This window comes from Stegastes partitus, unplaced genomic scaffold (genome assembly GCF_000690725.1).
Source record: "Stegastes partitus isolate 25-593 unplaced genomic scaffold, Stegastes_partitus-1.0.2 Scaffold112, whole genome shotgun sequence".
Classification (NCBI taxonomy): Eukaryota; Metazoa; Chordata; class Actinopteri; family Pomacentridae; genus Stegastes; species Stegastes partitus.
This window is the reverse complement of record NW_007577843.1, coordinates 206888-232675: the sequence shown is the minus strand read 5'-3', so window position 1 is coordinate 232675 and position 25788 is coordinate 206888. Positions and strand designations below refer to the sequence as shown.

The following is a 25788-nucleotide window of genomic DNA, read 5'->3' as shown; positions in this document are numbered from 1 at the left end:
ACATCCCCCATAGAGTTAACCGTTCCTGCGTCGAAAAATACAATGAGCTTTGTTGTTTTAGCAACTTTGCGCTGACAATACACGAGCATTCCTCAGTCTGTGTGTCAAGATACAAGTGGAATATACAATAGAATATGTACATACTATTGAGAACAAAAAGAAAATCTGAAAAGAAAGTCTTCTTCGGGCTAAAGTCAGTATTTTGTGACCCACCTTTGCATATCTAAAATGATCTTGGATCTTGTAGTTTTCCTCAGTAATCTTATATTACACCGAGCTTTCAACACTCTGGCTGTGTTTTATTTTTCTCTCTGTCCAGGTCCAGCTTCTATAATATTCAGGTCTGGACTGTGTGGAGGTCAGCCCATCACTGACACTGTTTTATCAGCTGTTTGTTTCTCAAAATATGATTTCACTATATTAGTAGTGTGCGTAGGATCACTGTCTGAAAAATAAACCTGTTTCCAGTCAAATGCTTTCCAGAGGGAATGGCATGATGAATTATAATCTGTCTGTATTTTTTTTTTTTTTAGCAATTATGATTTCATCAATTCAGACAACATCCCCAAACCTTGACAGACCCTCCAACACGTTTCACTAAAGGCTGCCAGAACTCTTTCTTCCACGTCTCTCAAACTCTTCTCACATATTGTCAACAATTTTTTTACTCCAATCTTTGTGAGCTTTTGCATATTTAAGGCTTTCATCCCGGTTTTTTTTCCAAAAAGTGGTTTCATGGCTTGCTGCTCGTCCTCAGAGGCCATTCTTGTTTAAACTTCTCTGGACTGCAGCAGGAACAATTTGGCAACCAGAAGAAGCTGTCGGATGTTGAGCAAGTTTTTGTTTTTGTTAAACTTCTTCTGGTCTCTTAAAGAAGAAACTAAGAAAATTCGTTTTCAACAATTTTCTTGGTCTTACACTTCTTTTGTGTCCTTTTTTTTTTTTTTTTTAATTTTACCAGATTCTTCAAATGCCTTTAGAATTTAAACTCTGTGTACATATTATACTTTTCAGTTGTGTCTTGTTACAGACCAAGAAATGCTTGTATACTTGTTATAAGCTTGTAACAAAATAATTTTGCAATAAAGTACACTAGAATGTTGTGCTTGCTAACTATAGGCAGTTTGGATACATAAGCAGATTCAAAAATATTTTGTGACAAATGCCAAGCCACTAATTTGAGCAGTTGGTTATACTGTGTTAAATTATTCTAGAGGAAAAGTGTAAAGTCATCCTTAGTGTCCACCGTTAAGGGCATGTTTTAGTTTCACTGCTGATGCCCTCCACGCAGCAGAATAGCAGGAAAATATCTAAAAGGATTGTTGTGCACACTCAAGATTGTGGTTCTGTGTCTGTTCTTTGAAACAAAAGTGCAGTGGAGCAGTGCTCTGACACGTAACGCAGGTGTAAGATGGTTTAAGACCACAAAGACTCCTGGTGTGAACTTTATCATATCCTGCTTTGATTTTCTTTCTGTCACAATAACAGTATCAGAAATTATGAGTGAGTCAGTAAATAGAAAATTTGTCATTTAATGCAACATAATTGTGACTGAATTACAATTAATCTCATGGAAATAAATCACCAAACTGACAGACAGGATGTTTCATACAGGTATATATTACAATGTGCCTTGTTATATAATACAGTCAGGTTCTGTTTTAATAAAAATAAGCACTGGAGGAGAAAGTGATACTTTTTGATTTTATTGTAAATTGGACATTATGCACATTACTTAGCGACTGATGACTTGTTAATTAAGCTTGTTAAGTGGTCACAGAACTCCCTGCGCTGAGTGGGAGTTCAGACGATGTCAAGTCAAAAAGGCAATTTAGCCAGGAGCGCTGCGAGCTTGAGATCTCACATACAGGACAAACGGTGAGGGAAGTACCAAAATGAGGGAACAAGAACATTGAGTGGCTGACAGTGGTGGCTGCTTGTGCCAAGAGATACCAGTCAATGAACACAAAACTTTTCTTTATTTTTTTTTTCTTTAGCTGTTGACCGTATGGGACATTAACCGTGAAGTGAAGGGAGTCGTTTGTTTCAGCCACAATATCTGAGCTCTCTTTTGTAAATGCAGACAAAATTCTCCCAAAATTTTGTTTTCACCATCATTGCAAATTCAAACCGTTTTTTAGGTCAAACAAATGGCGTGGTCTCACTGACACAATAAATATTGCACATGTGATACTGTATCTTATAAGGGTGTTTTTGCATACAAGTGTTCGCTCTCTTTCCTATGTCTTGCAATATTTCTTCAAGTTACATTTTCCCAAATATGATTACCTTTATCATAATAGATTCAATATACAGATGAGTTAACAGTGTCTGTATAAAAACAAGGGAAGTACTCATCCAATGTGTAATGTGACATCTGACTGTGAGACCAAACCTTTCTTTGCCCCTGTTTTCTCAAATTTTTGTACAAAGACGATACAACTATCCAGTCATGCAACGTTGTTTGGGAGGGGATGAGGGATGAGGGACGGGGGGGACGGGAGGGGGGTTCTGTCTGTTATCTTCTCTGTTGTTTTTAAGCATTCTGCATCTCCTTTCCAATCTTGTAGCTCAGGATCTTGTTCCAGTCAATCTTGGTGCGTGTCACAGGAAGCTGGCGGCGTAAGGCTTTGAAGGTAGTGTCCGACATGGTCTGGTAATTCTCGTTGATGGCCGTCTACAAGGAATTAAAAACAAAAGATGGAGAAAGTTGGACACAGGAAGGGAAATAAAGAATGTGAAAGTTCACTTCAATAAATGCCAGGGGTAGGATGGTAGAAACTAGACTTCTTGCTTTGTTGTTTTTGTCCAGAATTTTTGGATAATTCAATCGTACTTTGAAATACCCAAGACAAAAAAAAAAGCATCATATTATATAAATCAGGTTTTTGTGTGTGTGTGTGTTTTCACAGTGAACGTGCAGATTTCAATACTACTACACAACATCCAAATTCATCAGTATCCCAACTAAAACTTTACATCTTGTGCTGGAGGCTTGTGATGAGAGTAATACACGCTCCCCACAATGTCACATTTTAGCCAACCGAATATGTCACACCAATGAAATCAAGAAATCTGCCAATAAATAAGTTTAATGTCTCAGTAAGCTCTGGAATCTTGACTGTAAACAGATGTTTTCATGAATCCTCCTTCTGTACACATAAGTTAAAAAAAAACAAAACAAACAAAAACAAGCTACAGTGAAAGTTCAGTTTCCCGGCAACAAAGACCCTGCAATCAGCATATTGCCCACAGGGTTTCTATTTCATTTGATGACATACCTGATAGTCATTCTCTGCAGCTTCCATGATCTTAACAAACTCCTTTGCAGTCGAAGCCTCATTCTGAAAGATGACAAGACACGATTTTAATACCAAGAGAAGAGGGGAGAAGGCGACATTAAAAAAACATTTTAGTGTGCAGTTCAAATAGTAATTTAAAAACAAACACATCCCCACGGAGCTGCCACTAAGTCTTAACAGCATTGCTAGAATACAAAAACATAACTGCAGTGGACTACATTACAGAGGTACAATCAACTTAAACACACACTTTTTTAAATGAATTATTAAATACTGTACATGAAGTGCCCCACTGCAAATATTTTATTTGTCAAGTGCTTTGTGATACACACAAAGCTAAGCAAAATATTCAGCTGCCTCTCCAGTGAGTCTCTGCTCTCACAGACGAACTCCAACAACTGGCGTCATGAACCAGTACTCCACCTGATGCACATTTTAGTAGTGGCCCTTCAGGTTGCAGCAGATCTCCTGGTGAGCAGAACAAAGACTATAGCCACCAGTTGCAGTTCAGAATGGTGGGGTTGGAGTTCGTCCACAGGATGAGAGATTCACTAGAGAGGCAGCTGACTGACACTGAGGACCAACAGTCATCTGGCACGTAGGGAAACATGAGCAGGATGGGACAAGACTAACTAGTTAGCAGCGACTGAACTTCCAAAATAAAATACAGGCTGCCACAAAGAAATCAATGTATGGGAAATACTGATCGATCGCAGATGGGATCAATGACTGCTGTAGGTTATGTTCTAGGTCGCGGAGCTATACTTACAGAAATTGACATGGACTCCTGAACCTCTTTGTGGCTCACCAGCTGAACATTTCCATCCTCATAGTAATGAACCTAAAAGGATAAAAGTTTAGACTCAGTTCAGCTGGTACCAAAAGTGATTTTGGGCCTCCATGTAGCAATGTCACCCAAACTATTGCTGTTTGTGTGAGATCCTAAAACAACTGAAAAATATATAACTGGTTAGTTATGTAACCAAAACCAAAAATAACTTGATACTGAGATAGTGTAAAAGTGTGACAAGAGTGTGACAAAATACTTACTGTGCACTGTACTGAATTTGTAAAAGTAAACACACAAATAATCACATACAGCACATATAATAGTCCACAATACAACATATCTGTCTCTCAGCAAAGTGAAAGATTTAAACATATTACCTGGATTTTCATAATTCCTGCCACTTGAGTGGTGGATGGTGAGATGGTAAATTTCCATTCTGACCTCCAACGTCCATTCCTGTGCAGAGGAAGAAGAAAACCAGACTTCAATTCTACAAAGCCACATTTTGTCAGCTGAGATGACCTTGAAGATCTTACCAGGAATTTTTCAGATCCAAAATTATTTTAAAAAATCACAGCAGGGTATTCTCATTTGAGTTGTCCAGTATTGTTTCAAATATCTCTTCACACCTCTGTCTCTCTTTAAGTGCAGCAACTTGAGTCCAAGTACCCCAATGTAAACGTATTATTGCTTTTTTCAAGTTATATACCTTAAATCAAAGAACTGAAAATGAAAAATATGCATGTGGTGTCAAATTTAAATTCCTTCAAATTCCGTTTCATAATCATACACCTAAATCCCTCTTATAGGTCCCCTATGACTGAAAAGGGGGAGCCAACAGTGGAAGTCACATACAAGAGTTGTGTGATCATTACACCCAACAACCCATAAGCCCTGTAAAACCCAGCAGCAAAGAGGATTGGTACAGTTCTTATCCAATTAGATTAATGTGAGCAGATAAAGCTCAGCAATGTTTCTGTGGGCCAACAGCCTAACCCTGCAGAGTTAAATGCCAATTAAAGAAATGCCTTTGAAGGGTCTTGTACATATTAAGCAACATTTAAGGCTGTATAAGCTGATTCAGTGTTTAAAACAAAGTCTGGTTTAGAAAGCATCCCTGGGAATTGTACGAGTGCTGTGGGGTTTACTAAAAAAACGTACTAGCATTACCACCTCCCTTCGTTTGCATGCGTCTGGCAACTAGTTAAGTTGAAGTTTACATGCTGTTCTCAGTTAGAGTATGGATGCTGCTGCAAAGGAGCAACAAATTTGAAGAAGTGGATAATTTATACACACACACACACACACACACACACACACACACACACACCACACCATTTCAGGATCTCACCAGATATGAAATATATTAATTAATACAGACATAATCTGTTGATCTGTTCCTGAGTTACAACATTGCATAATGGCCACAAAAGTGTTTTGAAAATGAAGAATACTCATCAGGCTCATCAGGAATCAAATTGTATTGTATGTATAATTGTATACAATGTGCATCCCTAAAGAAAACACACGTATGAGATCTCAAATTCAAATTCAATGTTCTACAGTCTGAAACATACCAGAAGTTTTTTGGTTGAAACTGATGGCACTCAATGCACACAATGATGGTTTGATGTCCGTCGATGGTTTTCCCGTAAATCTAAAGGGAGATGAAAAAAACATTCTCAGATTTCACATGACAGCAGCTTTTTGTCTCACACTTTATGGCCGCTTTTCTAAATTCTATTTAGTTGTACATGTGCAGCCATCAAATGAGACTTTGGTTAACAGTTACAAAATTAATCTCATGGTGACCTTCTACTCAGAGACAGTAATATATACCGCATGTTTAGTAAGTAGGACAACAGTCCACAAAGTGGATTGCAAGCATTTCTACAAATTGGTCTGCCATTACTTCCCTCTCTGCACTGGTGGGTTGATATTGTTGTCTTGACTTAATGTACACAACCTTAACACAACATTAGATTTAAATAAATGGAGATTTAAAAAAAAAAAAAAGACTGGTATGTGTCAGTTGAAAGAAAGAAAGAAAAACATCAGCAAACACTAAACTTGCCCTGATGTAACTTTGATGTATGTCACCAAGGTGCATTGCACACTAGCCTCTGTTTTCCAAAGGTGCAGAAAGGCTGAGCTGGAACTTTTGTAGTAAAACGCCATCTGGTTTGACTTTCATGTAGTTCTGACAGCAAATACATTTGAAAACTGTTGAGCTGTTCCTTTAGGTGAATGTAGGCACGTCACTGTAGTTATGGAGTAAGCTTGAACGTACGGTGCAGACTCCGCTGGGATAGTGCTCCTTGACATAGGCCCTGACGGCTGAGTCCACAGCACTCCTCCAGCCCTCCAGGGAGCTGTCAACATCATGGGGCCGTGGGTCGCTGGCCTCCTTCCTCAGATGATCAAACTTGAAGGAGATCTTATTCTTGGGATCCAACACCCGGCCATTTCCAAGGTCACCATGCTCTGTGATTAAGACCTGGGATATACAGTGAAGGAAAGGGACGGAAAAGAAAAGGAAGGAGGAGAGTGAGAAGTCAGGAGGGGAAAGAAGCAAGAAGTAGTGAGAGAAAAAGAAGTTGGAAACAGAATACAACAAGTCAGAAAGAAAAAAACACAAATAAATAATCAGACAAGAAGTTGAATGAAGACCAGGAAGAATAACACAAATAATAAACAGATAAGTGGCAAAAGATACAAAAAGAAGAGAAGGCATTAGGGTAGAATAATAAGGGCCAAAGCAAAGACAAATAATAATAATAATAATAATAATAATAATAAAAAAGACACGATGAGCAAAAATAAATAAATAAAAGAGAAAAAGGAGGACAGGAACCACTGGCATCAATGTGTACTTTCCATCTGCAGTCTGCCACCTCAACACTTAGCTCAGCCTGCTGAGTATCAGACAGGGGAATTTCAGACCGTGACATGGGAACAGAGGGACATGATGACATCTTTACATAAGACGCTGCAATCACCGCAATGTTCAACTTTCACAGAAACACACAGACAGCAAGCAAAATGACATTAAAATAACAACATCTTTGTGATCTTATTTCTTAAGGAAGCAAGGGATAAAACTTGGACATATTTTATCCTTTGATCCAATTCCATTCTTCTGCTTTAATGCCAGTAATTACAATTATATTGTTGCAACAATAATAATTTTTTTATGCCACAAAAACCCCTTGTATGCCACCACCTCTCTTCTAATTCAGTAATGATTTCAGATAAACTGTAATAGCATAATAATCTTGACACTTTGTTTACCACTCATTACTTCTTATGATGCTACAAAGAAAGAAAGAAGCAACTAAAAAAAATAGGGTATTTTTCATATCCGAAATGTAACATGTGACTGTTTTACTCATATGGATCTAGTTTAATAACTAAAATATACTGTCTTCTGAAGTGCATCAGCTGAAGTAGTCACAGAAATGTTTGGAGTTAAAATAATACATGAATAATGGGAATGATAGGAAAGTGGAGGGAGACAGTCAGCAAATCCAAACACCATGTCATCTATTCCCAGTTCCTTAGCCTTCATACTGCCCTCATCACCTTAGAGTCAAAAGGTGAAACATGAGCTCACCTGTTCTTCGTAGCCCTCGATTTTCACGGGGGTAAACTGGTCCAAGTTGTACTGCGCAAATGCACTACGGAGAGAGACACCAAGTTACTTCATACACTTCAAAACTTAAATTCTACTTGGTCCAAACATAATTTTTTACACTTGATATGGAGGCTTTTGGCAAAACAATACACACCACTGAGCCAACACATTATGACCACTCGTAGCTGAAGTGAATCATTTTGATCTTGTAACAGCTGTGCATGTCAAGGTCTGGAATATGTTGTAAGAGGATGGTTAGGTCTCATGGATGTAAAGACCTGACCAACTTTGACAAGGGCCAAATATAATGACCAGATGACTGGGTCAAAGCTTCTCTGAAATGCCAAGGATTGTTGGGTTGCTCCTGGTCAGCAGTGCTTAGCCATAAACCAGTGACAGGATGTAGGGGATGTGCTGGAACAAGTACAATCCAACTACCAAATTACAGGATTTTAAAACCAGTGATGTGCGGTCAGGGGAGGCAGGTGAGGCAGAGCCATCACGGAAAGAAAAATATGTATATATAATGATAAAATAATTTAAATGGTTATATTTATCCAGTGATTTGTACCATAAAGTATTTATTTTTTCATTTAGTCTCACCAATTTTGATGATTTTTTTTATTCAAAATCGCTGAATTTTCAGAATTTCCCATCCAAATGCTTGGAAGAGAAGCCAGTGAGGCAGTGGCGAGCTGAGCCCCACCTTGGATTGCGTAATCCCTGGCTAACTGCGCTGGCTGCTATGCAGTGACAGTGTGCTGCTGTCTGGATGTCGCCAATAAAATGGTTCAAACACATGTAATACATGAACTGATTTTCCATAGTTCAGCTGATGTATATAATAATGTACAGTGTTTTTTTGTTACCAACTGTATGTGTGTAACGGTTTTGTGTACTGAGCGATCATAAACGGCTGAGAAGAGGTTCTTGGTGAGGCAGGCAGTTCTCTTGCCTTATGGCAAGGGGCGCTCTGATCCCAGACATTCTTCTTGTGACTCCGTGGCTGCAGAGTAAGTGACAGCAAGCTCGGTACAATCTACAATTAGCAAGTCAAGTGCAGCGAAGGAAAATAAGGAGACTTTTACAAAAAAGTAACGGATATTTTTGTCCACAAGGAGCGGCGCATGGATGTCATTTATAAGTAACGGTAAAACTGCAATCACTTTTTTTTAATGAAATGTGCTTTTTGTTGGGCTGCAAGGTGATCTGTGGTTAGCACTGTTGCCTCACAGCAAGAAGGTCGCCGGTTCACGTCCTGGTGAGGACACCGGGATCTTTCTGCGCGGAGTCTCCATGTTCTCCCTGTGCAGCGTGGGTTCTCTCCGGGTTCTCCGGCTTCCTCCCACAAGGTCCAAAAACATGTTGAGGTTAATTAGTGATTCTAAATTGTCCATTAGTGTGAATGTGAATGTGCTTGATTGTGTGTCTTTCAGTGTAACCCTGTGATAGACTGGCGACCTGTCCAGGGTGTCCCCTGCCTTCGCCCTAAGTCAGCTGGGATAGGCTCCAGTCCCCCCGTGACCCTAGTGAGGATTAAACGGTGTATAGATAATGGATGGATGGATGTGCGTTTTGTGGGCTACAGTTTGTATGTATAAAGAATGCAGATATGAAACATAACCCGTAAACCCAATCAAATGGCAAATGAGCTCTTCTGTAGAGTGCATATATGTGTAAATCTGATTCTGATGAAGTCAGTGCCTCACCAGCCATGAACCTCACCGCACGTCACTGACTAAAACTACAGGAAGTCTTTAGCTGAAGACCAATTTTTCTTGAATTCTAATGGACACTATGATTCTTTTTTTAAAAAAGTAAACAAAATGGCAAACATTATGTCAAACTAGCTGTATTTAGAGCTGCAATACTGTCCTATTAATTATTAAAAATGTATTATGTTGAATGATTGTGGGCTTGTTTGTTAAATCCAAGTTTCTCTCCATAACTCAAAAAACATATTTTAACATCTGGAAATAGCCTATAAGGGGAGACTTACTGCGCTGCACCTTCCCTGAGAAGATTGTCATTGTTGAGCAGCAATCGCACATCTGAGGAGAAAAATTATGAGACCATTAGACAGGACAGGAGAGGAAGAAGGAGAAGGAAGACAGAATACAGGTACAGCAGATTAGCAACACGACATGCACAGAAACACAAAAGACAAGGCTGCCTGCAGTCAGTCTTAGCGGCATTTATGCCAGGGGAGTGAAGCAGACATGGTCAATTAGCTCAGTGGAAAAGGCTATAAAATCACACAGAGATGAAAGAGGGCAAAGACGCAATAGGGGACTGCGTTTTGGTGTGTTTGTGAGTGTATGTGGCTGTCAGGTTGTGATAAGCAGCAGACAGCCAGCCAGCCAGCCCCCCCCAGCGTTCCTCTGAGGTGACGACATTTATCGAGGCAGGACGAGGATTTAACGATGCCAAAACACATATACACACAGTCTCTCAAGGGGCACAACTTTGACAGTGTGGTGTCGACACTTGTGCTGCAGGGCGAGCAACAATTTGGCCAAAACATCAGTCTCATTTTACTTTCTCAGTGGCCAAAGCATTATGATGTGGAGCACGTCAAATGAAATGGTTTTCATTTTAGCTCCTTGTTTGGCCGCTGCAAAAACAATATTTTGGAGACAGCATTGTGAAAAGGCTGCTTTGAGAATCAAATAAGAGACTCAGGTGGGCAGCAATGTACACTGTAATGGTACTTTTAACAGAGTTCTCTGAAACCACAGCTTATAAGACCAATACATTTCCTATTTTGCTTGCTTATTTTATTTCAGCTAAGTCTGAATCAGCTTCACCCTACACCATCGTGTGTGGTAGAAACGTCAGCAGTCAGTGAGACTATTTCTAAACACCTACAGAGACAAAAATAACTGGTTTAACTGTCAAGGGTCACTGAACTTGAAAAAAAGACAAATTACTTGAAAATCAACCCACCCAATTGACTTAATGTTTCATAGATACATTTGGGTATTTTTTAATGCTTAGAAAATTTAGACAGTAACTTAGCTACAGCAGATTTAGTTCAACAAATTATATTATCAGAAAATATTTACCACCGCTAGTGTTAAAACTGTTTTATTTCTTAAAAACAACAATAAGTGGATTCTTCTGAGAAACATTTTGCCTTATCATTAGAAAAGCACATATGTAATAATAATATAAACTATGGCTTTGTTCCATAAAGGTGTGCCAGTGGGCCACAGTATCAGGGCCTGAGCACTAGAACTGAAACGGAATGCAGCCATTGTTTTATTAGTTATACCTGTGTTTCACAGGTAAATTGTGTGTTCCTCTGATTAACTTGTGACTGTCCTGTTACCTCTTCTGTTGGTGTATGGATTTTCTCTGAAAGCTGTACACTTCAACAAACTAATCAGTAGTCTGGATATATGAAAAAAGAATGCTTTAAAAAGCATTCTTATGTCTATACTGCAGGTATGTTATTAATCGTATGGGCTAATAAAGGTTTTTGTCCTGCATTTTCTACACAGATGAAGACTCCACAAATTAGTGTCAACATCTTTAACACATTACAAACAGGGAGAAATGTGGTACAAACAAAACAGTTGCATGTGGAACATTAATTATCAAACTTTTTTTTTTTTCTTAAAAGAATTTGCCAGACAATTGGCTCTGTGTGCATAATAGTGGAGTGATTCAAAAAACCTTTTACATGCTGTGATACATCAGAGCCTTGCATTTTTCAGTTGTCCTACATGACACTTAATGGAGCAATGCCATCCCACTTAACCTGACGTACAATTTTAAAACACAAATTATATAGGGGACAAAGAAACAAGAGTACTGACCATTGAAAACTTCATTGAACTCTCCTGGCGGGGCATGGATGACAAAGTTAGCTGCTATGCGTACCTGCAAACAAACATACAAGATCCAGTTTAAGACTTGAGTTACTGGTCACGCAAAAAAGCAGTGTAACTTCTTAAACTTTAAGATTGTACCTCAAAACATCCTAAATGTAAGGCTGCAGCTTAAAATTTCCTTTTGTGAGGAATTTTGAAGCAGGAAAGGGGTTCATACAATTTTATATTTGGATGGGGCTTAACTGTCACACATTAAGCAAAATAAAAGCAGATCCAATGAAATGATAAAACTTCTCTTTGCTTAAGTTCAAGCAAGTTTAGGGCTGCATTCATTAAGTACAAGAACTGAATGTCACAAATTCAAAATGAAAACAGAGAATATGTCTATGCAGTGCAGCCAACAGAGGGTGTAATGTGACTGTGTCACTTGTTTAGAGGGTGGAGTGAAGCTGTTTGATGTCTCTCTCAGTCTACAGCACATCTGAGCAGTCATTTTTTCCCCCCTTCTTTACTTCTCTTTAGCTGCACCACAACACTTCCTGTTTCCAGGTCACGTGTCAAACTGACAGCGAGACGACAGCCCCTCCCTTCCCCACTTGGTTTACAACCATATAAGGATATAAAAATGTGCTGAGGACTCCAGTACACACACTCTCTCTCAGTCTACCTCTATGTCTCTCTACCGCTCTCTATCATTGGCAGGGTATCGTGGATCAGCCAGGTTCCCTCCGGTCTCACAAGCTGGTGTATCACAGAAAGTGTTCATATGTATATGTGTGACAGTGTGTGTGCATGTGTCTGTCCCGTGGGCCCTTATTAGCTGCGCGTGTGTATACAAGTGCACTGGCACTCGAGCAGAGCTGTAGATTGATTCTTGCTAATGAGCGATGCTGAGAGAAAGGAAGGCACTCCGGGAAGAACATGTGTGTCTGTTTGTGTGATGTTCGGATCAAAGTTTATCTGCATAAGTCTAATCCTCTGTCATGAGATCATCATGACCCACTTATGTTGAATAATCTAAAATTAACAAACACAATGGAGGTGTGTGTTCAAGCGCATGACACACACACACACACACACACACACACACACACACTTTGCTTAACAGCTGGTGAGAAAATTGTGTTTGTGTATGTTTGTGACTTGAAATCCCTGTGGGAAGAGTAATTTGCATTGGGTCTCCCTCATTAAACTGGACAGCAGTGTAAACAGACTTTCCATATGCAGAGAGCATCTCGCAGACACTCTAAGAGGCCTTTTCAAAGCACCAGGTGTATATATACATACATATATAACGTAGTTATTCACATGAATTATCTAGACAAAGTTAGTAAGTGACACCCAAAGCTTTCAAATATGCGTGACACTGACAGAAAAAAGTTATTTTCTGGGTTTTATTCAAACATTTTTAGACCAGGCTCTGATAAATAAAAAAAACTTGTTTTATATTCCTGCATTGAATCTATGCAGAGTCTACACCATAGTCAGTGTGAGTGGTCTGTGCAATTGTGAGCATTTATACCAGAGCAATGGTGTGTCTGCTTCGGAATTACATTGCCAAAAAACCTTTGGTAACAACAGGATTTCTTTGTGTAATTCTAATGGTGACAAAAACGGAACACATGCTGGACCTAATATTTCAATAATTGGACAACAGTTCCTTTTTACCGAAAATACTGCAAATCAAAAAAGAGACGACGTCAGAACATATGGCTACACTGACTGAATACTGGCTATTGGGTTTGCAGTATGAGTAAGACAGGTACAACTACAGCCTATTACATAATGCATTATAGTTTACCAAAGCACTATTTTACACACATCATGATGGCATTTATTACTACCAATCAGTTTGTTGTCTACATCGCTTCAAAAGTCATAACAATTCTGGGGAGGTGCTCTTCAGACTATGGGGTAGGGTGTGGCGTAGGTATACCAATGCCACCCAAGGTATGGATTCAACATAGAAGTAGCAACCAAGCTCAAGGTTGTAACACATAAACAGCACCAAGAGAAAGATCACATGTAAGATGTCCACACAGAAAATTGACTTTTATATGACTTAAATGGTAAGTCCTGAGAAATGTATCAAATGTGTGTCAAAATGCCAGTCATATTGTAATATATAAATAACAACTTGAATAATCAAGAGATTTTTATCTGCAATGCCACAACTATGGCTTTAAACACACATATGGTCACTACAGAATAGTTACTGTGGGAACTGCTACATAACTTTCATCTGGTACATTACGTGTCCATTTAAATGTGTGCGTAAAAGACAAGACAAGTTGAGAGCAGCCCAACTAGTTGAAATATCTGACCGCAAATTGAACTCTGTGGCCTGATCTGGTTTCAATATGATCTATTAATAGGGTTTAAGTTCAGCAGGAGTACTGTAATTACAGCTGGACACTGAATGTGCAGCGTCATCATTAGGAATAACATTATCAGTGCTTTTTAATTTGTATTCCTATATGTTGTCTTGCTGTTTTAGTGTATTACAATAGTGTATTGATAACTATAAGGCCATTTTCTGACCATGTTATCCTATTCAGGGTCACCTGGGGTGGTCAGCCAACCCAGTACGCGATTGATAAGAGGCAGGGTACATCCTTAACTGGTTGTCAGTCTTACAGTCAGGCTTCAAGTTCTACCACAGAAGACAAATGCAGTCTCACCTACATGTAATTAGTTTCCAATTCAGTGGCCATTAGACAGACACATCATGGACGAAATCTGAGCAAGCTACTTTCATGCCATTTCAGATATTTTTCCTACCCAGACAAAAATAGTTTGGGTAAAACACTGAATGTTCATCAACCGTTTGAATGTCTGGCTTAAAACAGATTTCACTGAACACTGAACGACAATGATGGCTTGAGTAATACCGATTGCAGATATTTTAAATCATCTTTGTGAGTTTGCACAATTAGAGTGTAGGACCTACAGCTAGGGACAGCCCAGTAAAGGCTGCAGAGCAATGAACAGGGATAGTTTTACAATTACATCTGACAGCAAAGCCATGCTAACTGCTTTAGGGTACAAAGAGAAGGGAGGATATGAAGCCAAGGGAGTGTGATGTGGTTTACAATGAATCACTGACAGAAGGAAGGTAATACTCCATCAGTGAATTATGAGTGAGGCATGGACTTATAAAAGCTTGTTAAAATGGGATAACATTTCCTCTTCCTCCAAGTGCCTCAAATGAGTTCTACGATCACAATGATACAACAACCTGCATCCTCCTACAATAATAAAGGAATAAAACAAATACATTCATGTCTCTACTATTTCTTGCAGGCTAGCATGTTAAGAAATCATCCCTGTATGATCACAGTGACGGCAGATGTACTTTTTGACAATTATGGCTGAAAACACCTTTCTTTCTTTCTTATAGCCAAAACTGTTATGGATCGCAATAATATATACTATTGTAGTGCAATAGTGGTTGTAAGTTGCTGCTAGATGGCAAAACAGTACACTACAAGCCTACTGTGCAGCAGAGGGAGCCACGATATCATTACAAATAATCTATGACATGGCGAGGTACTCTGCTTCATGCAGAACTTTTCTACAAGAGCATTCACATAAAAAATAATAAACGTTTATGTTGTATTTCATCAGCTCCTGACTAACTCCACAAAAAAGAAAAAAGAAAGCACAACACATTTAGACCAAACCTGACTTAAATCTAGCTTGAGCTATTTGTTTTATAACTTAAACAAATGGCAGGTAAAATATATCCCTCTTTGATGGAGGTAATTACAGTAGGGTTCAACCTTTGAATGTGGAGCTGCAATATTAAGTGCTTCTTCACTCTGTTAGACTGGGACACAGACTGCAGGGACACTTTGGATCTCTGAGACCTAGTTTCAGTGTTGAGCACTGACTGCCACTGTGTCACGAAGGGCTGAACTTGAATAAAAGAGTCTCTATGGGGAATTATATTACACAACTCAGTCTTTGGTGTAAGAAACCTGTCTGATAAACTTTGCTATGTAGTCTAATTGAATTTAAGCTGATTAACTGAATTGAGACATGTTCCAAAATCATCATTTCCACTGCTTTAGCAAGATGGTTATTCATAATTGGTTTTAGACTGATTAAACAATCAAGGACATCCACACTAGGTGTGCTAGGGAAGGGGGATGGCTGCAGTTTTGGTTGTTTCACAAGAAAATAAAAGACAGCAAGTAAGGTTGAATTTTTTCCTAAATATGATCCAATCACTGTCAACAACATCCTGATTTTGGGACAATGTCTTTATTTTATGTGAAATAAGGGCTTTGGTTATTTCCAAAAGTTAAGTCCTTCATCATTCTATGGATTCTTAGTGGGTGGAGCTGACGTTCAAATGTAAGCTAATCAAAGAGCTCGCACAACAATACTGGAGCTAACAAACACACACAAAGAACGTGGGACATAGGCTCCCCTGTAGCGTAGGATTCTTTGTGCTGTCTTGGCCTGGACACCAGCTGGTCTCTTTCTTTCAACTTGCTTACCGTATATTCATCCTCATATTACCCAACCACCCCTCCTTCCCTTGCAACAGACACTCCCACTGTACCACCCTACACCCTCTTAGGAGGAACTCTTTCTTTAATCCCAAGGGACACCCACTAACAATGAAACCATACTTATCATGCCAATCCAGATATGTGAAATTTTAAAAATGAATTTCAACAAGATCAGCAGAACTTGGCCCACAGGCATTTAAGCTGCATCATCTCCCCGAGTGTGATCCCCTAACCTGGCATGCTGCCATTATAATATCCTAGATAGAAAAGAAACAGAAAATCTTGGCGCCCCATATTTTACAGCAGAGACCAGGCTGAGTTCATACAAAGACTAGTCTGATGTGGGTGAATTTTGGGGGGCTGGGAGATAGATATGCGAATGCAATAATTTACGAATAATCAGTCTACAGCAGGATGGCAGAGAGAGGAGGACGACCCTCTTGCAGCCTAAGGCTAACTAGAAATGTTCCTCTGCTAATCAAAATGAGGAGGAGGTGGCTGGTCAACTCAAAATTAAATTGAAGAAATATGGTCCCACATCTGTGATGTTGAAGATAAATACCCTTAGAAGCAGAAATGTGCTGCTTGAGTGAAGAGGCTTGGACTAACAGTAAAAACTGACTTTTTAAAAAATAATTATGACACAGGGTAATACATTTCTGCGCTTTTCAATACCAGCACTGTGATTTACATTCATATTGAGTTCTAAATAGTACACTATCTACTAGTGGCAAATGATTCTGTCATAATAACTACTACGTGACAAACTTCAACATTTCCAGTATGCCAAAGATCTGAAGATGACATACTGCACTGGCTAAATGTTCAAGTACACCACTTTGTTTATTTATTTAATTGCATTCATATTAGCTGCCACCATGGTAGGTAGCCACCATTGTGCCAGGAGATATCTGTACTGCATCCCACAATGCATTACAGCCATTGTTTTTCTTTTTCCGGTTTTATAAACTAACAACCAGCTTTTGTGTGTATTACTTCCACCTTCAAAAGTAGAGTGGGGACAGTAGATCAGGAAATTTCAGCAGCAATAGCAGCCGCCTCAAAAGATCCATGTCCTGTTGAGGACCAGAGCAACTACAAGTTTAAGTACACACGACCGAATATTCAGATGTTCGGGTCCAGCCCCAGTTAGCACGCTGTGTGAGAAGCAGGATTTTCAAATGCATTGATTTGATTGACGTTTAATTTTGGTAACTAATTTGGTTTTACAATATGTGGAGATTCAGTGGAATTGGTACCACTGACCAAATTTCTGGTATCATGACAACCATCACTGTGGACATTAATCACCATTATGTTTCTATCAGAACTACTGCAGAGCGTTTGGGGTAATAAAGCTGCAGCGACAAAATTATCCTGATGAGTACCTTCAGCAACATTTTGTTGCATTTTAATCATCACTTGTGTAATTAGAAAGTTTCCATTTTGAAGGCAAACTACAAGTAAACATGGACGTATTTATCAGCAGGTATTGCTGCTGCTTTGGTCATCTTTGATAGTCGGTTATACAAGTTACATACACACTGGACAGATTCTCACTCTCCTGCAGAAGTGAACCATAATGCTGTTTTATCTACTTTCCCGCCTTCAACCAATACCAAATAACCCTTCCTGCCACTCAACGTAAAAGTAGTGTCATTTTACCCCAAGAATACAGCTATGCAATGCAATTTAAATCAGTAGTTTGCATTTCAACCTGCAGTATGCAGACATCGCAGTCTACAGCCACTGATCTCAGAAAAGCTGCATTAATCAGATAGTATTCAAGATTGTAACACAACCTATAAACGAGTAACATCTTTTAAAACTGTCTTTTTTGAGGTGAGTCCTCTGCCCTAATATGAACCAGCTACAGGTTCAGCCTCTTCTAATACTTAAATAAGGCACCGGTTTGAGCCTCATCATGGAGAGGTACTCTATCGAGTGTTTAAACAGAAAAGCATGCATAGTTCTTCAAACAGAAAAGCACGCATAGTTCTTTTTTTGCTCTGCTACAGGCACGTACAGACAGTGCTCCTCTGTTGTTGCATTCTTCACTTAAAGGGATATACCAACACGTTTCAGCATACAACTATGTTATTCCTTTGATCTAAGACAGTTGTTCATAGGCCCAGGTCGGGGACACACATAGGACTCTTGGGAGTTCCCACTGGCTCTCCAGTTAAATTGTTTGACTACACAATTGTATTGTTGAAAGGGATTATACTTTATCCGAGGTTTCTTTATGACACTTCCTGTCCAGACTGTAATAAAGCTATCAAATAGGGAAATCTGAGAATAAACTAAAACAAAGTCACTTAGCAGCCTAATCTATATTAAAACATGTTTTGTTATTTTATCTCCCATCATGGGAAAAGAAGTGTTTTTTGTCTCTTTGTCTGTAATTCATCATATTATGTAATTCACTTTGCATTACAGGTAACATGTATTGAAATGTTAATATTTCTGACATAGATATCCTAATCTTTATACAGATCCAGTCAGACAGGTGGCTTAGTCATCTATGCATGCTTTATTCTATACATGGGATTCAGTGAATGCGGTACTGTACTGGGACGACATGGATTATTTACATTGGTGCCAGGAGTATGAATTAATCACCTATCCCTGACACTGTGAGCACCATGCTCTGTGTTGAGTCAATTTACCCTAATGACAGCGGAAGCATATTAGCTTTACCTGCAGCAGTGCCAATTAGAGTGTGTGTACAGTATCCGTATGGCATGTCTTGTCAGAGGTCTTCACAGTAAAAAAGAACCAGCTCTGCTTATAAATTATTGCAAGGCACATTAAAATGCTCCACTGAACCATGTGATGCCTCCTTCAAAGAGTTGTCTTTACTCTCTCTTTAGCAACTTCATCCTCACATGTATTGCACAATCATTCCATACATAAAACTTTATTGCTGTTTTTCATGTATGCCTACCACATCAGTCTGGATTACACAAGCATGCACACATACAGACCGTAGAAGCTAATTATTCCTTCTCTTGCAGTGCTGTTGATCAACAAATGAGAAATGTATGGTGACAGTAGATCAGTAATTCAATAAATCATTTACTTCCAACAGCTGAATAAAAGAGTGCATTGTTAGGGCTGCGCAATTATATGAATATTAATCACAGTCACAAGTTCGGCTTTCCACAGTCATATGAAAACAATCAATTGCGATATTGATGTTTAAACACTCCTCTCATTGAGGGTAAAACTGACTATAATGCCTTATTTCACTCTTTTGAAAGAAACTTTAGCTCACACACTTGTCTGAGTTGCTGCGCTGCAGCAACTGGGCAGGGAATCTAGGCATTTCTCTGTGCACAGCCACTAAAAACGCGTCTGCTATAGCCAGCATGTGAGGTGTTTAGGGAACATCAGTTAACTGTAGAGCCTACTGATAAGCAGATATCCAGCAAGTGAAGTGTTTTGGTATAATTATATTTTGCCTCTGGGAGATGCACTAGATTCCGATAAAGACAAACTTTATTTTAAGTCTTGTTTTAAAGCAAAGATGTGTAATTATAGCAAGAATTATACATATTAGTTGCACTCCGTTTATGTTTACAAAATGGGACTAAATGTTTAGCATTTCTAATCTTTAATATTTTTTTTTGTCAATTAACAATAAAAATATATTAATTTAAATATGTGCTACTTGGCTTGGATGCAGCTGTGGCACTAAAGGACACATGCAAGATTCCCTTTTGATTACACATATGTGAACATAAAAGCATAAAAGCATTTCAACAAAGTTTGGTGGTGGAGTTTGTGTTATTCTAAATTTTGTCAAAAAGATTCTTAATTTTGCTGCAAATGTATATCGGTTCCAAATATCAGTTTTGACTCTCCTTGACTGCTAATAATCAGTTTGTACCTCAAACAAACAGAGCTTTGGGCTGTGTGCCACACGTTGTATTTCTTGAATGCAAAACCTCAAGGAGTGCTGTGTCACGTTTGAGTATAGAATCTGATTGGGCTAAGAGAGCACTTTGTTTAACAGCTAACATTTGTTTAGTCCTATCATTTATCTTTTTTTCACCAACAGAAGTGTGTATGTCATGGACATTTAGTTCTCCAACAGCTGTTTTACTACTTCCCTGTTCAGTGTTAAAACTCTACTATTGTATTCTTCATCCTAACATACTTGTAAAAAAAAAAAAAAAAAAAAAAAAGCTGCAACAAGCATCTTCTTACTATATTATTTTTTTTCCCACCACACCACACTAAAAACATAACTTAACAGTCAAACCCAAATACATTGATTACAACTATTAAATAATCAATTAGTTGAGTTAGTTTAATGTATTTCTCAAAGAAAAATTGAACTTTTCCCAGCTTCTCTTACATCTTAAGGTTTAACAAAACACATTATCAATATGAAATTACAATGGGCATTTGTCACCATTTTTATAGACAAAACGGTGAACCAACAAAAATATGGTTGTCAATGTCCAACCATGTAAATAACTGTAATTAGCCCAGTCCTGTATGAGTATCAAAAGCATATATGCATTATCACATCAGTAAACTTGTGGAAAATTAAATAAAATAAACAATAATAATAATAATAAAATAAACAAATAAAAAAACTTGATATTCTCTCTAAGATATAGGGTTTTTCATATGATTATGTACTTCAAGCCAACAGAATAGCCTGCCTCTCTAGAACAGGAACCACAGACTGACATCCAAACTCCTTTAGCCACATCGGTATTTCTTAAAAAAGTTAGCAAATAATGTATTCCGATAATACAACTTAAAGGAAGTGTAAGCTGCAGCAAACAAAGGTGAACAACTGTCAACGGTTTAGGCTGCAGTGGGTTTGTCTACTCTGTGAATCTGTTTGCCATACACCAAATCATCATTTTCAGGTACAGTAGCAAACAATCCATGTTGACGAGTAAAATAATAAAAGTACTTGGTTTTGGCTCGTGTACCTGCCCAGACACTTACGACACTTAAAGCAAAGGAACAGACAGCAAACAGATTGAGTAATGACAGTTTCCTGTAATACTCATGTGGTTTCTGTGCTGTAATCAGGAAGCTCGCTTTCCAGTGCTCAAATGACTCAAAAAGTCTTAGAGCGTTAGTTGGTATCTGTGGCAGAGATGAGATGCTTCTTGCTGTTTAATCATTTACAAATGGCAGAGCCTCTTTAGTAATTCCCAATCAGGGAGCTTTCAGGTCTTTTTTTGGAATCACAAAGTGAGGCTAATGGCTGCACCAACAACTGGACAGAAATTCCACAATCCCCTGGGACACATTTAATATTTTCCAGAGACAAACTCCACACTATTTACTGTATTTGATAAATATGTGGTCTTGCTATCAAAATAAAAAAGGTCCTCCTGTCTCCCAGCTACTTCTTCCCAAAAAAGATTAAACAGTCATCACAGTAATGTCAGATCACAGTGAGTCAGGATTTCCGCAAGAGCAAGTTTGCAGATTTGTTATTGAGTGTTGGGAAAGTACCATCATCAGTGGAGTGCTGGGAGATTCTGCCTGTGGCTGATCACTTTGTTCCCTCTACCAGTCCCTGGCAGGTCACCAGGGTTTTATTTTTCTTCTAGAAATCATGACCGGACACTGAAAAAGTTACTCAAATTAGGCAGTGAATTTTAGAAATGACTACCCTTTGTCACTGTGTCAGGTAGATGAAAACACTTGTTTCCTCCCTATGTAGTTTTTCTCTGAGTTATACAAAATAAGCTGAGGAGCCAGAACAGATGGTTGATTGCTCTGAGGTAATGCACCGAAGAGACGGCCTTCAAAGTGCAAAATGCAACTGCAGTGTTTGCATGGAAAATTCTATGCTTTTAACAGCACACATGCAGTAGATAGATGCATAATGTAAGACACTCGGTCCCTCACCACTCATATTCAGAGAAGGAAATGAACAACTTCCTCCAGCTAAACACTGCATTGCATCGGCTATGTCTGGTTATGTACTAGTCAGCCTGGCAGGTTGCCAACCATCTTTTTTTCAGCTCTACAAAATCAAACTGTCTGGTCAGACAGTAAAAGTGGATTGGCAATTGTGGAAACTAGTGTGGTGAAGACATGAAAAGAGCCCCCCATCCTCTTCACAAGACCAGCATCCAAAGTTGTTAACCTTTCTACCACAGCTTTACGTCATGAGCACATACCTGCAAATATTATTTATGACAGAGCTAGTCCATTACAAAGTCACACAGTGGCCACAGTCACCTATACACCCGAGCCCTGAAATGAAATGTTTAGCTAACAGCTGATGCCTGTGTGTTGATGAGCACAACGCGGTCACACTCATGGGTCTATGAGCTGCCTGAATTCTAAAGAAACTTGTGACTCAGACTCAACAGAGCGAAATAAAACTACACCTTGTTCTTACTTCGAGCGGTTCATTACATAACCTTTAGAGTAGCAACTAATAAGTTCCCAACAATTTGTTAGCTGAATGCTCATAATGACGTACTGTTTATTAACAAGCTTGGCAGGAATTTAGACTGTAAGGTTGGAATAAGGCACAACAAAGGGTATCAGGTACTCATGAACACACACCTTTGTGTATGTAAATCTGTTCAGAATAATAGTAATTCTGCAATTCTGGATTGTTTTGACTGTTTATTCATTTTCTGGCTATTTTTGACTGTATCCACTAAGTCAGTGAAGTCATAAAATATAAAAAACAATATGAATAGACATCACAAGCGTCAACAGTGGCAGAACCAGTTATGAAAGACGGTAAATCTTCACATCAGTGCAACTGCAATCAGTAGTTTTTCTTGATAACGAGACCATATAACAAATGATCTGCTAACTGACTACACTTGATAAACAGTGACCAATTATTATCACATTGATATGCCTCTCACAACATATCTGATTCCACTACTCCCAACCAAAAAGCCAAACACAGCTTGACAAAGGTTTAAATGTGCAATAATTCGAAGGCTGCTCCATAAAAACAAGCCAGTAATTTAGCGTGAAATTGAAATAAAGTGCAAGACGTATTCGTGCAAACAACTCTGACACCTGCAGTTGAAAACTCCTGTGAACTCTGGGTTTTGGTTGTGTGTATGTGTGCGTCTGTGTGCACTTTTAAGGAAATGAGAAAATGAACAGAGCTTGTGCTGCCAGACACTTGCAGGGGCGTCATGGGGTGTAAACCCTGCTAACATTACGGGCTTGACAACCTACATATCAGTTACACTGTTTTAAAAATAATAAATGTTGGTGTGAGGCCTTAAATATATTGACGTTTAAGTGACAACTGATCAAAGGAATACAGTTTCATGCTTAACTTGTTTAGCGTAGTTAATGTTAAGTGTTGGGTCGTTTCCATCATATCGCTGATCAAAGCGGGTCGCAGTTCCCTCATCTTTCAGCGCTACTTATTACGGGAGTTAGCAAGCTAGCTTGCAGAATGCATATGGTGTTTGTCATATGACTGCTTACAATTTGCTCCACATAAAATAAACTGACAGTTTTCCACTTCCGATATTTTTTGTGTGTAACGACAGAAAAGCGGTATCTAACAGCGAAAAGGGCGTGTTAGTAAGTGTGGCTATGTGTTAGCAGGCTGCGGCTATGCTACACTAACTAACCTAGCTAGCGATCTTTGGTGTATGAAAACTTCCATAACACAAGTAACCAAAAACACCGGAATGAAACGGAAAGTCCACTGAACGAAAACATCGTGGGAGGTAAGCTTAGATGAATTTATAATATGTACACGGTTCCTATTTTGAGTCAGGACCGTACAAGGAGCCTCCGTTTGAGCTTCGCAAATGAGCGGAAGTTGAGCTAAAAATAATAAGAGCAGAAGCAGCAGCGGTTCTGCTGAGGCCTGGCTTTTCTACAAATTTCACACCGCCGGTCGACGCCGGGATGCACCGACAGACAGAATCATATGCAACTCAAAATTCAAGCGCAAACGTTTCCCGCTGAGGTTTAAGCTGTAATTAAATCGGCGTCTTACCTTTTCCTCGTCGGATAGCTGCTCCTCATGATCCGCCATCTTTTCTTCCGGCACCACCAGCTTGTCAGAGCCCCGTGACGTCACCACATGGGTGGATTCCAGCTGGGTTCAGCTCAGAGCTCATCTCTGGCTGAGACTCACTCACTGCACTTCATATATAAATGAACAATTTAAATATATGTCACAGTCCAAATTAAAATCCTAGCGGACTTTAAATCTGCCTAGGCAAAATCTAAATTTTAGTTTTGCCCTGGCAGATTTAAAATGTGCCAAGACCAAATCCAAATTTCAATCTTGCCTAGACAGATTTAAAATCCGCCTGGATTTTAATTTGGACTGTGACATATATATATATGTGTGTGTGTGTGTGTGTGTGTGTGTGTGTACACCTTATCCTTCAGAATAGGTGGAGGTTGTGGGGTGCTAAAAATACAATTCCTGAGAATTCACTTTGTTTTCTAAGAAAACTTAAGTCCCTTAATGTATGCAACAAGATGTTGCAGATCTTTTACCAGTTTGCTGTTGCAAGTGCAATTTTCTTTGGAGCCATCTGTTGGGGCAGCAGCATCAGAGCCAGTGACATGGGCTCTGGCACTATTGACTTGCACATATTTCGAGCATCCTAGTCTCTGGGAATGTACTGCAGCTGCACAAAAGTATAAACACAATATGCAAATAGAAATCTATTTCTATTGTTTGGTTAGGAAATGATACATTTATCCAACTGTGACATACGGTTTTTGAGCTTTTTAACTGCTGTGGCTTCTAACTGGTCAACAATTGTCAGGTCTGTCTTAAAGAACAATGCTCAGATAATGTGACCAGTACACAGACATTTCTTTGACCAGTGACTGGAGAAGGCCAACTTAAAAATGTAGCTTTATTCAAATGACACGATGCCACAGATGTCAAAAGAATGACGAAAATGGGCCGTTGGCATGCTGATGATGGCATGTCAGTTAGGGTTATAGCCAGGCACTTGAATGTTCACAATTCCACCATTTGTCATCAAAGAAATCACTTCAGACAGTTCTGGATGTATGTATCCAGTAATGTGATCCTGTCCCTCACAATGTCTGCAGACTTTACCAAGCCTTTCATGGACAGAACATTTTCCGGCCAGCATTGACAGCCTATTTATTTTCTATGGATGTGTGGCGGTGCATATAAAATCTGATATGCTGCATTTACATTTTTGTTCAGTGTACATTTAATGTAATTTCAACGCACTGATCTAGGTTCACATATTGGTGCTGTATATAGCTTGATCTGATATGTGTATTTTTTATCATCCATCCATCCATCCATCCATCCATCCATCCATTATCTATACACCGCTTAATCCCCACTAGGATTGCGGGGGGGTGGAGCCTATCCCAGCTGATTTAGGGTGAAGGCAGGGGACACCCTGGATAGGTTGCCATTCCATCGCAGGGCCACACTTAGAGACAGACAACCAAGCACACTCACATTCACACCTACAGACAATTTAGAATCACCAATTAACCTCAACATGATTTTGGACCTTGTGGGAGGAAGCCGGAGAACCCGGAGAGAACCCACACTGCACGGGGAGAACATGCAAACTCCACACAGAAAGATCCCGGTGTCCTCACTGGGCTGTGAACCAGCGACCGTCATGCTGCGAGGCGACGATGCTAACCACCACGCCATCTTGCAGCCCTATTTTTTTTTTTTATCATTAATATATTTATTTTTTCTGCTTCC

At 39.1% G+C, this 25788-nt stretch overlaps 1 protein-coding gene across 1 annotated transcript; it reads right to left on the bottom strand.

Moving 5' to 3' along the window:
- Window positions 1-1514: 1514 nt before the first annotated feature.
- LOC103354562 (capping actin protein of muscle Z-line subunit alpha 2) lies at window positions 1515-24140 on the bottom strand. Its single transcript, XM_008277979.1, has 10 exons — window positions 24061-24140; window positions 11548-11611; window positions 9726-9777; window positions 7706-7769; window positions 6383-6589; window positions 5670-5749; window positions 4470-4548; window positions 4072-4143; window positions 3282-3344; window positions 1515-2677 (listed from the first exon to the last, which is right to left on the bottom strand). The coding sequence occupies exons 1-10, from the start codon at window positions 24097-24099 to the stop codon at window positions 2537-2539; spliced, it is 861 nt and encodes a 286-aa protein (XP_008276201.1). The 5' UTR covers window positions 24100-24140; the 3' UTR covers window positions 1515-2536.
- Window positions 24141-25788: the final 1648 nt, after the last annotated feature.

What these genes read in the sequence shown, in the direction of transcription:
- LOC103354562 (XM_008277979.1), bottom strand. Translation starts at nt 24,099, where the DNA reads ATGGCGGATCATGAGGAGCAGCTATCCGACGAGGAAAAG. An exon ending in AGCTATCCGACGAGGAAAAG is followed by an intron (nt 11,612 to 24,060) that starts GTAAGACGCCGA and finishes GTTTGTTTGCAG; the next exon opens with GTACGCATAGCAGCTAACTT. An exon ending in AGGAGTCCATGTCAATTTCT is followed by an intron (nt 3,345 to 4,071) that starts GTAAGTATAGCT and finishes GTCATCTTTCAG; the next exon opens with AATGAGGCTTCGACTGCAAA.